Here is a 19,233-nt window from a genome sequence, read left to right as displayed (position 1 = left end):
AGAAAATATTTGCAAATGAAGTCACTGACAAAGGATTAATCTCCAAAATATACAGGCAACGCATGCAGCTCAATATCAAAAAGAAAAAAATTAACCCAATCCAAAAATAGGCAGAAGACCTAAACAGACATTTCCCCAAAGAAGGTATACAGATTGCCAACAAACACATGAAAGCATGCTCAACATCACTAATCACTAGAGAAATGCAAATCAAAACTACAATGAGGTATCAACTCACACCAGTCAGAATGGCCATCATCAAAAAATCTACAAACAATAAATGCTGGAGAGGGTATGGAGAAAAGGGAACCCTCTTGCACTGTTGGTGGGAATGTAAACTGATACAGCCACTATGGAGAACAGTATGGAGGTTCCTTATAAAACTACAAATAGAACTACCATATGACCCAACAATCCCACTACTGGGCATATACCCTGAGAAAGCCATAATTCAAAAAGAGTCATCTACCACAATGTTCACTGCAGCTCTATTTACAACAGACAGGACATGGAAGCAACCTACGTGTCTGCTGACAGATGAATGGATAAAGAAGGTGTGGCACATATATACAATGGAATATTACTCAGCCATAAAAAGAAACAAAATTGAGTTATTTGTAGTGAGGCAGATGGACCTAGAGTCTGTCATACAGAGTGAAGTCAGAAAGAGAAAAACAAATATCATATGCTAACACATATATACGGAATCTAAAAAACAGATGGTTCTAAAGAACCTAGGGGCAGGACAGGAATAAAGATGCAGACATAGAGTATGGACTTGAGGACACGGGGAGGGGGAAGGGTAAGCTGGGACAGAGTGAGAGAGTGGCATGGAAATATATACACTACCAAATATAAAATAGCTAGTGGGAAGCAGCCACATAGCATAGGGAGATCAGCTGGGTGCTTTGTGACCACCTAGAGGGGTGGGATAGGGAGGATGGGAGGAGACGTAAGACGGAGGAGATATGGGGGATTCATGTATAGGTATAGCTGATTCACTTTGTTATAAAGCAGAAACTAATATACCATTGTAAAGCAATTATACTTCAACAAAGATGTAAAAAAAAAAAAAATGTTCTGACGAAACTGAATTATCTGTAGTGACGTGGATGGACCCAGAGACTGTCATACAGAGTGAAGTTAAGTCAGAAAGAGAAAAACAAATATCATATGCTAACACATATATATGGAATCTAAAAAAAAAAAAAAACAACAGAAAATGGTCAGAAGAACCTAGGGTCAAGATAGGAATAAAGATGCAGACCTACTAGAGAATGGACTTGAGGATGTGGGGAGGGGTAATGGTAAACTGGGACAAAGTGAGAGAGTGGCATGTATATATATATATATATATATATATATATATATATATATATATATACACTACCAAACGTAAAACAGATAGCTAGTGGGAAGCAGCCACATAGTACAGGGAGATCAGCTGGATGCTTTGTGACCATCTAGAGGGGTGGGGTAGGGAGGGTGGGAGGGAGGGCGATGCAAGAGGGAAGAGATATGGGAACGTATGTATATGTATAACTGATTCACTTTGTTATAAAGCAGAAACTAACACACCATCGTAAAGCAATTATACTCTAATAAAGATGTTAAAAAAAAAATAAAAGGTTCTGACGAACCCAGGGGCAGGACAGGAATAAAGACACAGACGTAGAGAATGGACTTGAGGACACAGGGAGGGGGAAGGGTAAGCTGGGATGAAGTGAGAGAGTGGCATGGACATATATACGCTACCAAATGTAAAATAGATAGCTAGTGGGAAGCAGCTGCATAGCACAGTAAGATCAGCTCTGTGCTTTGTGTCCACCTAGAGGGGTGGGATAGGGAGGGTGGGAGAGAGACAGACACAAGAGGGAGGAGATATGGGGATATATGTATTACGTAGAGTTGATTCAGTTTGTTATAAAGCAGAAACTAACACACCATTGTAATGCAATTATACTTCAATAAAGAAGTTAAAAAAAATAAAAACTGTGACACCGTAAAAAACAATTAGATAAACTACTTTAGGTATAATGAGACACTTTTAAAGAAGCTTTCACTCCCTCTCTCAGACTGGCTTAGGGAAACTCTCCATAGTTCTATGGCACATGATACTTAAGAGTACTTACCTCTCTGTACAATAAATACCTAATTTGCCTGTCTGTTTCCCCCAAAGGACTATGAGGTAGTGGACAACAGTGGCTGTGTATCTTGGTCATTTCTATACCTCTAGCATAGTTTTTATATTATACTCTATTTATACAGTGCTTGTATTAAAATGTAAAAATTTTAAAAACTGTATGTTTCAGGCTGTAAAGGACATACTGAAGGAGGATAAGTTAATTTTAATTAAAGTGAATCTGAAATTGAAACATACTTAAATTTAAAGCCTCTCTACTATTTAAATTAACAATATACAACCTTAAATTCTAAATGTAATCTTAGTAAGTCATCTGGTTCCTGTTTAAATTTTAAAAGTAAACCACAAGGGTATACACATAATATGCCATTTTTGTTTCTAAAACAAAATGTGCATTTACATTTATAAAAAATGCTTGTTGAGATGTGGGAGCATGTGTGTATGTATAACTGATTTAGTTTGTTGTAGAGGGAAAACTAACACACTATTGTAAAACAATTATACTCCAATAAAGATGTTAAAAAAATAAAAAAATAAAAAAAAAATTAAAAAAAAAAAAAAAAAAAAAAAAAAAAAATGCTTGTTGAAACTGGAAGACCATGTCAATTAAGGAAGGAGGTAGAGAATACTACATATTTTTTTTATAGCTTTGCATTTTCTACTTAATTTCAAAAAGCATATACAATTAAATCTTTTTCCCAGCTTTACTGAGGTATAACTGGCAAATAAAATTTTAAGATATTCAGTTTACAATGTTACAATTTGACATTCATACATATACACTGTGAAAGGAGTCCCCCAACAAGCTAATTAACACATCAATCACTTCACATATTTACTTTTCTTTTTTTGGTCGGGGGCAAGAACATTTAAATGTTCTCTTCACAAATTTCAATTATACAATACAGTGTTATCTTAAATGGCATCAACTGGCAGATGCATCATCATTTTTCTATCACCAGGAAAAAAATGTCCCAATTAAATTACTACATGCCATTGATTTTAAGATGCACTCTGTTTTTTGTTTGTTTGTTTGTTTTGTTTTGCGGTACGCAGGCCTCTCACCGCTGCGGCCTCTCCCGTTGGCAGAGCACAGGCTCCGGACGCGCAGTCTCAGCGGCCATGGCTCACGGGCCCAGCCGCACCGTGGCATGTGGGATCCTCCCGGACCGGGGCACGAACCCGTGTCCCCTGCATCGGCAGGCGGACTCTCAACCACTGCGCCACCAGGGAAGCTCGATGCACTCTAATTTTAGAGATTTTAACATGTTAAAAAAAAACTCAGGGAATTCCCTGGCAGTCCAGTGGTTAGGACTCAGTGCTTTCACTGCCAGACCCCAGGTTCAATCCCTGCTTGGGGAACTAAGATCCCACAAGCCGCACAGCATGGCCAAAAGGAAAAAAAAAATCAGACTCAAAATATACTACCATCTTTATACTTAACTAAGTTAAAAATTTAACAATGAAAAAACTAATCATCTTGTCTAGTCATCAGCAAAGAATCTGTTACTATCCCAATTTCTTAAGTAAGGTAAGTGAGTTGAGATCCAGAAAAGCCATCCAGAAAAATCAGAAAAATTATATCAGGTTTCACTGTCATGAACGATTTTGGGAATGGTAATTTTTATTCCAATAGTTCAAATATAGGAGTTCAGATATAGACCTTAAAAACTGAGCAGCAAAATGAAAATTTCCTTCAAATAAGTGTTCCATGTTAAAATTATTTACCTGTCAGTAAGGAAGGCACAAATAAGATTTTTTGCTTCTTTTGATATGTCATTATCATCAGGGAAGGTAAGTGAATTTTTATGGTTCATAATCTTACTATAAGTTCCAACCAGAGAATCTGCATAAAATGGTGTATCACCTGATAAATTGACAGGGAAAACAAAAGCAAATTAAGATACATTGAAAGAAATCAGTTTCAAAGGAAAAGAGTCAATGTTACTGTTTAAAGATAATTAACTATGCATAAACTAAAAATATACACCAAATACATAAAAAGAAGTAACACATCAAGTTTCTCTAAGTCTCTAAATAGCTTGTCAAAACTGACAAAGTAGGTTTGGATCAGTTTGTTTCCTACAAACAAAACAACACTGCTTAATGTAATATTTTATTAGAAGAAGCCAAGTCTAAGTTTGGAGATGAGCAACTATGTTAGAGGTACATAAAATCCTCCTTTACTCACCTACAAGCATTTCATATAAAAATACCCCAACTGACCACCAGTCACATTCTCGTCCATAATAACCATCACCACCTTGAGATTTTAGTACTTCAGGGGAAATATAATCAGGTGTCCCAACTGCTGTATCACATCGTACCATACCTTCCTAAAAAGAGGTCAAATTTTCAATTAGGATATAAATGTAAAGTCTCAATTATTTAACATGAGTTTTTCTTAATATAACATGTAGAACTCTTAAGTCTTTGTGTTATGAAAGATCACATCAAAACCTAATGCAGACTTGATAAAAAGTAACAAACAGCTTAATCATATATACATATTACATACACAATATATTCATAATGTATGTGTGTATGTATATATGGATATAGCAGTGATTTTTATTTTGTAATAACACTCACTAAAAAGACACATTGCCACCATTTATTATTCTCCCAATTGTACCAATATGATGATCTCATCTTAATTGCAGAGAACAAGTATATAAGTCAATGCAAATATGTTGAGGAACTGATAGAATGAATCACTTGATAACATCAACATATAAATGCTGATTTAATTGTTTTTTACTAAAATAGTCATTCACTTTAACTATGCTTGAAATTGAGAGAAAAAACATATAAAAATTGACTGTACAAATATAAAATGGGGAAGCATGTGCATGGGAAAAGGGCATAATAGTGTTAAGCCCACTGATAACTACCTAATATGCATTTTAACCCTCTCTCCAAAACAAAAACAAAAACTATATATACCTGTTACTTACTTTAGCTGGTATGAATGAAACAGAATTATACACGATTACACAAAAGTTCTCACATAGTGTTCTCCTCCTAACCCATAAATTTCCTTTGGAAATAATAAATACAACTTTCTGGTTATTCTTCTATGATAAGTTTCAAAGAATATAAACTGTTTCAACTGAAAATAAAGCAGCATACTTGCTACTTCAGCTATGCATATAAGTTATTTATTATATAAATAGTGAGCATGGGTACCTTTTATGATTGACTCCACAAATAAGTAGTAAGATCTTTTCATGTTTAAAAGAAGGCTAAGTAAAACATTTAAAAATATACATATTACTGAAATCCAGTTTTTATGTAAGTCACATTTTAACAGTGGCATTAGTATTTAGTGACATTTAAGCTAATCCCATTTCTAGCTACCAATAGTGGACATTACAGATTTGTTTTAAAAGATTTAGTAAATCTGGCAATCCATGCTTCCCCTAAATAGAGAGGGGAAAAAATAAAGCACTTACAAGTTACTAACACAACACTGAAACCATGGCATCTAGTTCAACAAATAAGACTGGGCACATCAATTCTGTACAAGTCCAGATATGGTTAGTAAATTCTTAAAACATTGGGAGAGGGAAGGGTAAGTTGGGACAAAGTGAGAGAGTGGCATGGACATATACACACTATCAAATGTAAAATAGCTAGCTGGTGGGAAGCAGCTGCATAGCACAGGAAGATCAGCTTGGTGCTTTGTGACCACATAGAGGGGTGGGATAGGGAGGATGGGAGGAGATGTAAGATGCAGGAGATATGGGGATATATATATATATGTATAGCTGACTCACTTTGTTAAAAAGCAGAAACTAACACACCATTGTAAAGCAATTATACTTCAATAAAGATGTTAAAAAACATTTTGTAAAAAGCATCTATCTTGAATTAGCAAAACTAAATTAAAATCTAATTATTTAACCTTATTCATCTTCATACAAGTACCAAAATCTGCTAACTTCAAATGTCCAGATTTATCCAGCAGCATGTTATCAGGCTTCACATCTCTGAGGGGGGGGGAAAAAAAAGTACAGTATCTCTGAAACAGATCAGAAACTGATAAAAATTATATGAGACAGTGATTTTAGGTCATATATCCTCAATTTAGATAAGGTCACCTTTGATCTATATGTGCTCTCTATCCACATCTATAAGCCAACTTCATCAGGGAGACTCTCTCATATATTATACCTCAGAAGAAGACATTGTTTTAAGTAGAGTTTGATTCTTCCAAGAGGAAAATCAAGTCATTTGAGAGAGAATAACCATAAAAAATGTAACATTCAAACATAAAAAGTAACTGAAACACACAAGATAGATAAATACATAAATAACCCCAGCAGAGGGTCTAAATCACTTTCATTTTTGCATCCTGGCACTGAGCACAGCAATTGCACATAGAATTCAAGTGGTGTTTGCAGAACAAATGAAATTCTTCTTCTAGCAAATAAAAAAGCAAATTAATTTGTATATAAAAATTAAAAGCATTTAATACCCCAGAATATACTTTTAAAAAAAGCTTATAATTTTTTATTTTTCAGGACACCATATAAAAGCCTTATAATCAGAATAAGAAATATTAAAGAATACATTTATATCAACACTAAACTGAAATGTTAAAACCACGAATTTCAAAGTTTTAAATTCTGAAACACCACTCATGTCATATGGGAGAATAGGTGGATTTAGAATGGGAAATGCTAATCAAATGAAGTTTAAGTACTGATTTTTAGCTTCTCTCTTTCACAAATGAGAAAATTTAAAGCATTTTTATCCTTACCTATGAATAAAACCCATGGAATGGATTGCATCCAATGCAAGAACTACTTCTGCAGTATAAAATCGGGCCCATTTTTCAGGCACATCATAGTTGCTCATTAAGTTTACAAGATCTCCACCAGGCATGTATTCCATTACCATGTAGAGATAACGATCATCTTGGAATGCATAAAATAGCTACGCAAATACAAAAAAACCCCAAAGAAACAAATTCATTAAGATTAAGCAAAACTGTTTCATTTAAGAATTGTCAAAAATACTAATATAAGATTTAACTGAAATAATCAAATTGCAGTAGTTGTAAGTACTCTTAAAAAAAGGAAACAAATACAAAGATAACTAGCACAAAGAACTTTGCGTATGCAGAGGAGTTATTAACTGTGGTTACTTCTGAGGAGTTAGAGACTTCTTTTCTCTATACTTTTCTATACTAATTGAATTTCTTATACTGAGAATTTTTAAAAATTATAATGTTTCAATAAAGAATATACAACTCTTCTAAGCAAAGACATATTGTAGTTCTAATTTAAATTGTGCATAGTGGGGTTTAGTGTTAAATTTATATCAACACCACAATTTTCAAGTAATCTAATAAAATTAGGCTACAGTCTTAGTTGTCCCTTATTAGCTGTGTGACTAGGCAATTTACTTAACCTCCCAAATTACCTGTGACTATAATCCTTTCTAGAAGAATATATGGGGAAAAAAAAAATATGGGACTATATATCATGTTTGATTTTATACTTGCTGCCCAGTTTGTGTCTGGATGCCTGGCAGTTGGCAAGTACTTAATGAATGTTCAACGAATAAAAGCACAAATTTAATCTATAAATTGAGGGTGTAGCTAATAGGGATTAACTGCCTTTCAGAGTTGTTAAAAAGATTAGCGAATAGAGAAAAAGCCCTTAGTACAATAGATGCTCAGTAAACAGTTGCAGTCAGTAGGAGGAGTCACAGTAACAGCTAACAGAGAAACAGGAAGAAACAGAGAAGAAACACAGTCAAAGCAGGAAGAGTAAGGTCCATTGATATGAAATTGGCAACAATATCAGGCATAAATATATTATGTGACCAGAGTTGAAGTTAAAAGAAGAGCAAATTTACAAAAGAAAATTTCTTTTTTTTTTTTTGGCCACAATACGTGGCTTGTGGGATCTTACTTAGTTCCCCGACCAGGGACTGAACGCATGGCAGTGAAAGCACAAAGTCCTAACCACTGGCCTAATCACTGGATTGCCAGAGAATTCCCTACAAAAGAACATTTTAAGTAAACATGAGAAGATTAGAATAGAACTAAAATAAATGAAATAAGCCCTTAGAGAAAAACTATAACTAATTTACCTAGGCACTTATGACTTAAAATTCTTTTTATATTTCATTTTTTTCAACAGCATTTAATGATTTCAGTTACAGATTTAGTAACTTTAATTAAATATAAATATTTGGGGGGAGGATAAGAAACTAAGTGGTATCTCATGGCTATCCCAGATTAACATGTACAGTATATCACTCAGACACCATAATTAAAGAAACACTGTTGATTTGGTGGCAGTTTACCCTATTTAAAATGTATCAAGAAAAATAAAGCTTCAAGTTCATAAGTTGTAAATTTAACCTTAAACATTTATGTCATGTTTTTTAACTTTTTACACAACACTGAACACTCCCTGTATCAGTGGTTCTCAACCAGAGATAATAACTGCCGGTGTCCCACGACCCCCACCTGCCCACTCTCCCCAACACGCCACCCAGGGAGATGTTCAACAATGTCTGAACACGGTTTTGGTTGTTACAGCTTGTGTGTGGGGTAGGGAGGGCTGCTACTGGCATCACCTGGGTAGAAATCAAGGATGCTGTTAAAAACCCACAGGATAGCCCCCAACAACAAAGAATCACTTGGCCCAAAATGTCAGTAACAGAGACTGAGACACCCAGCTCTATACAGCTGATAAAAACAAGGCAGACATTTCAAGTATAAAAAGTCTTATTATGCGAATCTTAAAACATCTTCCATATCCTTTTTATCCCAATTACTATTATGCTTATTTAAGACAGTCTTCATTACATAGTGTAAATTTTAAAAACTACAAAATTCATGCTAGGAATTTAGAAATGATCTAGCTCAGTAGTTTTACTATTTTTTTTAAAAAACCACAAGACCTTATTTCCCCCATATGAAATCTTAGTAAGAACCTCAATATATAAGACATATAAAACATGCAGCTGCTCTAGTTGAAGCAGAAATAGAAAACCCAGAATTACAACCTACCCAAACAACTGCTTGCTCCCATGACTCCATCTGAGGTATCTCTTCAGTTGAAAATAACCAATCTAAGCCACCTTTCACATTTTTGAGCAAGGAGACTGAGGCCCAGAGATGTAAATAACCTGGCCACAGCTTCAGGTCAAGATTAGTACCTACAATTACTGACTTTCTAATGTATTTTTCCTTCCACTGAAAAACCTGAAGCCAATACAATATTATTTGGAGGCCTAGCTTAACTTTCTTCCCTCCATTTCTCCCATTCTCTCCACTCCAGAGACAAATAGTTACTTTCCTCCTAGAGATGATTCAATAAAATTAAATTTTATGATTTAAAAAATAATGATATATTAGACACTTTTGTAATTGCCAATAAATTCTCTATTACTGTTCTAAAAAACAAACTAAGCTTCTCAGACATGTTAAGTTACAAACTACTACAGCAACAATGAAACAATAACAAAAGCATACCTGAACAACCCAAGGACTGTTAGCAAAAGCCATAATGTCCCTTTCTTCCCAGAAAAAAGCAGAATCGGATCTCTTAATCATTTCAAATTTGCTGAGAAGCTTCATAGCATATACCTTCCTGGTGGATTTATGCCTTACCTTAAAAATTGAAAATGGAAAATAATGAACATTTCATTAACGTTTAAAGCTCAGTGTTTCCCAGAACAAATTACTAAATAATTTAACATTATTGGTCTTGCTATTTTAACTTCCTTTCTTCTGAATTACCCAATTAGATAATGTCAAGGCTTTAACTACCATATGTAAGTAATGTTAGAAAAAAATCTTTATTCCCTACATTATAGCACACTTCCCACTCCTCTACCCTGCTAGTTATGCTACTTCCTGTTTATAAAACTTACTATTGCACAGCATTTTAGACAGTGTAATATTAGGAGTAAAGATTTCTCTTTTGATGCTTGAAAACTCTTCTCTACCCATGAATTCTTGGGGAAAATATTTCACATTACTGCTGAATTAGACTCTAGGCTTTCATATCCTTAGGCAAGAATGTCTAGAGAAATTTAAAGCAAGAATTTTATAAAAACAATACTTTCCCAAACAACATATGTTAAACACACAAGTGGATTTTTTAATTTTAAAAAGATTATTTATCTCATTAAAATAACCTACCAATTGAACTTCTCCAAATGCACCTCTACCAATCACCTTCACTACTTCATAATCTTCAGCTTTCATTCGTAAATCTCTAATTTTATTTATTGTGTCTTTATCTGTATGAAAAGAAAAGTTTATAATTTTAAATCACTGAAGCATTATAACTAAAACTGCTTTATATTCAAGTTCTTGAGAAACAATAAAAAACAAAGATGTTCATTAAAAATTAATATAAGTAAAATATGAAGTTGTAGAACAGAAATGTTCAATGTGCTAAGAATTTTTTTAATAAATTCTGGAATGACTTCACTCTGTTAAAATATTTTTCTTAAAATCTGACTTACTAGAATGTTTTAAAAAAAACCAAATATTATACTACATGTACACTGAGAATAATTAATTAGTTCCTGGTATTTTAAGTATATATCAAATTTGAATAAGGGGCAACAGGTAGATACTTTAGATTAATTAAACAAGTTTTCTTTTTATCAAATCAGTTTTGATGATCCTTTTTAAAAGATATAACAAATTTAAGATATCAAAGGTAAACATGCTAAAGAATCATGTACTTATTATATTTCCCTATTTGAATGCAGACTTTAACTTAAAACACACAGTGGGAATCACTACAATTATTTAAATAAACCTGTCACACTACAAACTACAATAATTTAAAATCCCCACTGGATAGATATTTTAATTCCTAATTTGGTCATAGATTAAAATAGGGCTATTTTAATCCACATGGGTCAACACTGGCATGAGATTACATGGAAAAGCTTCACAGCAGAGTTATACAAAATACAGGGCAGCTATTAAATTTCTCTAGTTCCCGATAAAAGCTACATATAATATCTTGTCTTTCTTTTGAAATGCATATTTAAACTCATGTTTGTATACATTATGACCCATAAACACATGCAACAGAGAGCAAACTTTCACACAGGGATAACATAAGTACATTTAATTTTAGATCACATATCTATTGCAAATGTAACAGCAAGATATAAACAATAATCAATTTACTGCAGAAACATCTGTGTTAACTATAGAGGCTCTACAGTAATCACTGTAGATACATAAACGTAACTTTAAAACACAGTGTCTGCTCTTATGGATTTCAAATGAAACTGAAACAGACAAAACATAATACCAAAAAATGCAAAAAGGGAAATAAGCACAAGCACAGAGTTTGTGGAATATAAAGGATGACACCTAACCCAAGGCTGCCTAGGAGGGAGGTGGCTAGAAAAGGCTTTCTGGAGGTGAAGAAACCTGAAATAAGTCTAAAAAGAAAGCAGTTAGCTAGCTGGGAAGAAGAAAAGAGAGTATAACAGGCAGATGGGCAAATATAAGCAAAGGCACAGCAGAACTGTTCTGTGTTGCTGGAGTATCAAGTCTGTGGGAAGGACGAGAAGGAGAGGCTGGAGAGCCCCAAACTAGTTAAGGAGCGTGAACTTTACATGTAGGCCAGTAGTTGTAAAATTATTATTTAATCAACAAAAATATTTTTCACATTAAAGTTTAAAAACAGTACAATATGAAAATAGATAAAAGTGCTCTGCTTCAAGAGGGTAGTGGTGGTGGGTAGAGACGGGCAGGAGCCTCGTCTACTTTGTACACCTCCATAATGCAGCCCAATAGTCCTCTGGGATCTGTTGGGAACTGAGAAAAACAACCTGAAAACCACTACTACGTGTTGGCAGCCATGACAAGAAATAAGGCATATAAACAACATAGTCAAATTTACATTTCAGCTTTACTACTCCAGGGAATATGTAAGTGATAAATTCAATAAGGGCAAGACTGGAGTGGGGGTAGAACTTTAAGAGTACTGTAATACTCCAGGCATGAAATAATAAAGTTCTGAACCAGGATAATGTGTTATATAATAGCCTATGGGGTTGAGAAAGGATCCCTGGCTCTGGTTATACCAGATTTATAGCCATAAATAGGCTATAAAGTCTGCAGTTTTGGGCTCAGAAAATAGATCTGCTGCAAATGTGTGTGGAAATGGAGATCTTGCTTCTTATTTTAATTTCTGACAGCACAGGAGGTTACAAAGCAGCTCGACGTTACATGTGATTCGAACATTAGTTGTCAAAATGACTTTATTACATTTAAGTTTTGCATTAGAAGTGCTGTCTTGCCTTGTAATTTTAGGTTAAATCAAAAACTAATTTCCAAAGTCAGTGTTCAATGATAATTCAATGATAGTTGAGAGTGGTTCTTCTCATTAAGAAAAACCTTCATCTTGGTCCTTGTCTTAATCTGCTCATCCTGCCATGCAAAATACCATAGACTGGGTGGCTTAAACAGACATTCATTTTCTCATGGTTCTAGAGGCTCAAAGTCTAAGACTGGGGGCCAGCGTGTTCTGCTTCTGGTGAGATCTCTCTTTCTGGCTAGTTGGCAGCCAGCATCTCTCTGTGTGCTCACAGGACCTCTTATGTGTTGCACAGGTAAGGACACTAATCCCATTTTATCACAGTCCCACCTTTATGACCTCATTTAACCTTAACTGCCTCTTGCTTGGCCCTATCTCCAAATAGTTATATTGGGGGGTTAGGGATTCAATAGATGGATTTGGGGTCAGGGGACACAATATAGTCCCCCCCCAAAATCACAAATGTCACCACTGCTAAGCCATTGACTTGCTATATGCAAAGATAAACTGGGATATTCAGCTTCAATTTCTGTCAAAGATGTACAAAATTGATAATGGTTAAGTCCCAAGAGTGAACGATGTTTACCACTGATCCTGTGGTTCAATAACACGATAGATTCAAATATTCTCCACAATGTACTTGCTGATGTATAATACAATGAATAACTACAGGCTTTAAACACCTTGTATTTTCATAAGCTTTGTTACTTTGTTCAACTAACATTTTCTGAACCACACATAAACTACCATCACTTGTAACACATCTTAGCAGACTCCACTTCAAGTTGTACTTAGTATTTACTCAACTTTTAAAAAAATATTCTTGCTGTACTTGTTCCATGCAGACTATACATAGAGGCTAATTCTTCACTCACTTCAAACTCAGCATTGATTCCTCAAACAAGAGTCAAGGAAAATCACTCAATTGTCCTTTTTTTTTTTTTTGCGGTACATGGGCCTCTCACTGTTGTGGCCCCTCCCGTTGCAGAGCACAGGCTCTGGATGCGCAGGCTCAGCGGCCTCGGCTCACGGGCCTAGCTGCTCCGCGAAATGTGGGATCTTCCTGGACCAGGGCACAAACCCGTGTCCCCTGCATTGGCAGGCAAACTCTCAACCACTGCGCCACCAGGGAAGCCCCAAAATTGTCTTATTTTTTAATTGACTATTGCTGTTGCTCCCAATGGTCTCAATTCTTTGAGCAACTACTGTTCTTGCCAAAAAGCTAATAGTTTTTTTTCTTTATTTTGTATACAGCAGGTTCTTATTAGTTATCTATTTTACATATATTAGTGTATATATGTCAATCCCAATCTCCCAATTCATCTCTCTCTCACACACACACACACACACACACACACACACACACACACACACACACACTCCGCCACTTCCCCCCGCTTGGTGTCCATGTTTGTTCTCTACATCTGTGTCTGTATTTCTGCCTTGCAAACCAGTTCATCTGTACCATTTTTCTAGATTCCACATATTTGCATTAACATACGATATTTGTTTTTCTCTTTCTGACTTACTTCACTCTGTATGACAGTCTCTAGATCCATCCACGTCTCTACAAATGACCCAATTTCATTCCTTTTTATGGCTGAGTAATATTCCATTGTATATATGTACATCTTCTTTATCCATTTGGCTGTCGATGGGCATTTAGGTTGCTTCCATGACCTGACTATTGTAAATAGTGCTGCAATGAACATTGGGGTGCATGTGTCTTTTTGAATTATGGTTTTCTCTGGGTATGTGCCCAGTAGTGGGATTGCTGGGTCATATGGTAGTACTATTTTTAGTTTTTTAAGGAACCTCCATACTGTTCTCCATAGTGGCTGTATCAATTTACATTCCCACCAACAGTGCAAGAGTGTTCCCTTTTCTCCACACCCTCTCCAGCATTTGTTGTTTGTAGATTTTCTGATGATGCCCATTCAAACTGCTGTGAGGTGGTGCCTCATTGTAGTTTTGATTTGCATTTCTCTAATAATTAGTGATGTTGGGTGGCTTTTCATGTGCTTCTTGGCCATCTGTGTCTTTGGAGAAATGTCTGTTTAGGTCTTCTGCCTATTTTTGGATTGGGTTGTTTGTTTTTTTGATATTGAGTTGCATGAGCTGCTTGTATATTTTGGAGGTTAATACTTTGTTCGCTGATTCATTTGCAAATATTTTCTCCCATTCTGAGGGTTGTCTTTTCGTTTGTAGTTTCTTTTGCTGTGCAAAAGCCCAAAAAGCTAATAGTCTTAAGGAAGTTTTTCTCTCTGTACACATTTGCTTTGTTGCTGCAAACACCATCAATGAATAGCTTTCCCTGCTTGGCTAACAAATAAGCCACTTGTAAACTTATGTAAGGTCATAACCTCATTTTCTTTTTTCATCTTTGTACAGAAAATTCTGCTGTGGTGAGATATTCTATTTTAAATTTTCTGGGTTTTTCTAACTGCTGCTTTCCTGTGAGTTGGGAATGTTATGGTGAGTGCTTATTCTGGTAATGTCAAAGCACATTGTACTCTTTCAGCACAGCTACAGTGTAACTGCATAATAACACAATGCCCTGCCCTCTAACTTGATGAAATAATCCACACTTCACTGTGCCTCAAAATAACAACAATTAGTTTCACTTTTCTTTTCCTTTTTTTGTTCTGACATGATGGGCACACACTGGCAATGGAAAAAAAATAATAAAATTCTGTGGTATGGTGATACACATGGAATGCTATTGTGTTGTAACTGTGTCACTGTGATTTCTAGTGTGCAGAGCAGCAGTGTGAAGCAATAAAACAATGCTATGTATGATTTTTGTCACAGGTACTCAACTCTTCAACTTGTGTTGTAGCATAAAAGTGGTCACAGATAATACATAAAAGAATGAGCATAGCTATGTCCCAATAAAACTTTATTTATGGACACTGAAATCTGAACTTCATATAATTTTCACATGTCATGAAATATTCTTCTTTTGACTTTCTATAAATTATTTAAAAATATAAAAGCCATTCGTAACTCATAAGCCATCCAAAAACAAATGGTAGGCCAGATCTGGCCTGTGGGCTGCAGTCTGCCAACCCCTATTCCAATGGAAATCCAGCTTCCCTGAGGACACTGCTTCCCCTGCAGTTCTACAGTGGTGCCCTTTATCCTCCACATGCTTTATACCCATGGCCCTGAAAGTGGGACAGGCGAACTCCACTATCATCTCTACACTCCCACCCTATATCTGCCAGCTTTGCTTTTCATGTTTATTAGGTTCTGTCTCCTACTACCTCTGTCACTGTGATCTACTGACCCTCAGGTCATCACATCTCACTGCTAGACAATTTTAGTTCCTAGGTTACTAACCTTTTCTCCAATATTTTCCTATTTTAATTCTTAAGGACTTTAATATACCCACAGATGATACTTCTAATAACCTGGCCTCTCAATACCTTTAACTTCTCTCTTTCAATGATCTTGTCCTTTACCTTATCTCAGCCACTCATTTCCATGGCCACATACTAGATCTTGTCATTATCAGTAATTACAGTCCTCCCTTAATTTCAAATCCTGAACTCTCTAAGCACTCCCTCAGCTTTCCTGCTCAGTCCCTCCAAAATCCACACCCCAACAATCCCCAGCCCCACCAAGACCTCCAATCCACTGATCCTATCCATTTTTACTGTACCTCATTGTACTGATAGGTTCTCTTTCTTACCTACCCAGCTTAAATTACATGATCAATTATTATAACTGCTCGCTTGCATAACCTTTAATGCCTTGGCTCTTTTCTGCTTCATTATACTTAGTTTGGCAAAACTAATTCTAGTTAAATCTACCTCTACAACTAACTCTATGTCAGCACCCATGTAGTTGAATATGTCTGGATAAATACATAAAATCATACTGACTGATCCCACTTTAAATCCATAATTGCAAACGTAAAGCTTGCCCTTACTTCTGCTTGGCAATCATATATTTCTTTAGTATATTCACTTTCCCACTTTACTACAGACCGTATTTCACATTTTCTTTTCTCTTCTCAAACCTCTCACTGATCCTCGTTCATAGCTAATGACCTTGTTGGTTACTACCCTGAAACAATCGGAAAGAAAATTGCCATAGACTTACCGCTAAATAGATATATTTGCAGTTACATTTATGTATTCATTTTCAACTACCAGCACATGCCCTCATATATTTGGTCTCTTAACTTTTTATTATAGGAGAATACTGCTATCTCACACCAATCCCTCCACTGGTGATGTCATCCTTTTTCACGAGCTCAAGGACATTGCTCCAGCAATTCCCCCTTTCCCCTGTATCATTAAGCTTTCCCCTTCCTAACTGGATTGTATCATGCCATTTTCATTCCCATCTTGATGTCATTTCTCTCACTAGCTGCTGCCCCATTACTCAACCCCACTACAACAAAATTCCTCAAAAGCTGTCTGTACTCTATTTCTAAATCTTTCTTCATACCGGCTCTTTTTTTTTTTTTTTTTTTTTTTGTGGTATGCGGGCCTCTCACTGCTGTGGCCTCTCGCGTTGAGGAGCACAGGCTCCAGACGTGCAGGCTCAGCGGCCATGGCTCACGGGCCCAGCTGCTCCGCGGCATGTGGGATCCTCCCGGGCCAGGGCACGAACCCGCGTCTCCTGCATCGGCAGGCGGACTCCCAACCACTGCACCACCAGGGAAGCCCCATACCTGCTCTTAAATCCATTTTGGGTGAGCTTTGGCCGTTACCTTTCTATCAAAACTGTTTATCAGGGAGTTCCCTGGTGGTCTAGTGGCTAGGATTCAGTGCTTACACTGCCGTGGCCCAGGTTCAATCCCTGGTCAGGGAACTGAGATACCACAAGCCGCACGGTGTGGTCAAAATTTAAAACAAACAAACAAACAAGAAACAACAAAAACGAAAGTGCTTGTCAAAGTCACAGGTGACCACCATGTTGCTAAATTTAACAATGAATTCCCAATCTTCACCTTGATATATCAGTAGCTTTTGATAGTTTGATCACTCCTGCTATACTTTCTTTACTTGACTTCCAGGATACTACATTCCTACAACAATACTAAGGATATTTTTTCATTTTCTTTTCTTTTCTTTCTTTTTTTTTTTTGGCTACACTGCACGCCATGTGGGATCTTAGTTCCCTGACCAGGGATCAAATCCACGCCCCCTGCATTGGAAGCGTAGCCTTAACCACTGGACCACCAGGGAAGTCCCAAGGGTATTTTTTTCTACATCAATGATTACTTCTCAGTTGCCTTTGCTGGTTCCTCCTCTTCTCTCAGATTTCTTAACACTGAAGCATCTCAAGGCTCAGTCTTCCATAGTGTTTTCTTCTCTATCTACACTCATTTATTGGTGGGCTTTAAAAAACACTGACATGTCAACAACTTGAAAACTTTTATCTCTAGTTCAGACCTCTCTCTTAAACTTCAGATTTATATATTCAATTGCTTACATAATATATCTACTTCGTTAACATACATCTCAAATTTAATGTGTCTAGGGGCTTCCCTGGTGGTGCAGTGGTTAAGAATCCGCCTGCCAATGCAGGGGACACAGGTTTGAGCCCTGGTCCGGGAAGATCCCGCATGCCGCGAAGCAACTAAGCCCGTGTGCCACAACCACTGATCCTGTGCTCTAGAGTCCACAAGCCACCAACTACTGAGCCCACATGACACAACTACTGAAGCCTGCACGCCTAGAGCCCATGCTCCGCAACAGAAGAAGCCACCGCAATGAGAAGCCCTGCACCACAACAAAGAGTAGCCCCGCTCGCCGCAACTACCGAAAGTCCACGTACAGCAATGAAGACCCAACACAGACAAAAATAAAAAATAAATAAAAATTAAAAATTTAATGTGTCTGAAACTGAAGAGGTGTTCTCACCCCAAACCTCTACCTATGATTTCAACACTTCAGCTGATGGGTCAATTTTGCTTGGGGCAAAAATCCAGGGGCATTCTTGACTCCTATCTTTTTTCTTACACTCCACATCCTATCTGGCTGGCTCTACCTCTGAAATATATCTGGACCTGTTAACTTCTCACCTTCTACACTGCTACCATGCTGGACCAAGCCACCATCATCTCTTCTTTGGATTACGGCAATCACTTCTTAACTGATTTCCTGGTGTCTATCCCTGCTTCTCAGTAGTCTATTCTTAACATAGGGCGATATTCTTAAAACACAATTCAGATCATGTCACTCCTCTTCTCAAAACTTTCTGACCTGCTATCTTACCCCGAGCAAAAGTCAAAGATCTTACAATGGCCTACAAGATTCTACATGACCTACCCTCTCTATTTCCTTCCTCCTCTGATGTCATCCTACTATTCTCTCCCTTGTTTAATCCTCCCCAGCTGCAGTGGCTTCCTTGCTGCTGTTCAGAAATCCTCTCTTATGGCCTTTGCACTGACTGTTCCTCTGTATGCCATTTTCTTTCCTTAAACATCTGCAGGGCTAACCGTCTCAACTACTTCAACTCTTTTCTCCAATGTCACCTTTTAGTGAGCCCTCTCCCAATCATCGTACCTAAAACTGCAAAATTCTCCGAACTTCCAATCCTTCTTACAGTGTTCCACTTTCTCCCATAATAAAAATTAACCTGTTATTTACAGAATTTAATACTTGCAAAATTATAAATTTGGTAAGCTCTTATTACTTCTAAGACCAATAAGCAGGACTGTGTGACCATCAGATCCTTTTAACAATTTCTGATTGTCAACTGTGTTGAGCCAGATGATGGTGGCAGAAAGCTAAAATTCAGAGAAGTGAG

At 36.5% G+C, this 19,233-nt stretch overlaps 1 protein-coding gene across 7 annotated transcripts in view; it reads right to left on the bottom strand.

Moving 5' to 3' along the window:
• ROCK1 (Rho associated coiled-coil containing protein kinase 1) overlaps nt 1–19,233 on the bottom strand; it is a 147,233-nt gene that overhangs the window by 77,225 nt on the left and 50,775 nt on the right. For 6 of the 7 annotated variants that reach the window (XR_010837080.1, XM_059039960.2, XM_067016006.1 and 3 more), the window contains 6 exons: nt 10,314–10,414; nt 9,642–9,779; nt 6,909–7,084; nt 6,051–6,135; nt 4,335–4,479; nt 3,872–4,010 (listed from right to left, as the gene is read on the bottom strand). Coding sequence is in view for 6 of the 7 variants with exons in the window: in XM_059039960.2 (XP_058895943.1) it covers nt 3,872–4,010; nt 4,335–4,479; nt 6,051–6,135; nt 6,909–7,084; nt 9,642–9,779; nt 10,314–10,414 (784 nt within the window). In the remaining variant the exon portion in view is untranslated. The remainder of the gene's footprint in view (nt 1–3,871; nt 4,011–4,334; nt 4,480–6,050; nt 6,136–6,908; nt 7,085–9,641; nt 9,780–10,313; nt 10,415–19,233) is intronic. The other variant, XM_067016007.1, reaches the window with a different exon arrangement.

This window comes from Kogia breviceps, chromosome 15 (assembly GCF_026419965.1).
Source record: "Kogia breviceps isolate mKogBre1 chromosome 15, mKogBre1 haplotype 1, whole genome shotgun sequence".
Classification (NCBI taxonomy): Eukaryota; Metazoa; Chordata; class Mammalia; order Artiodactyla; family Physeteridae; genus Kogia; species Kogia breviceps.
The sequence above is the reverse complement of the archived record's forward strand: the minus strand, read 5'-3'. Positions and strand labels throughout refer to the sequence as shown.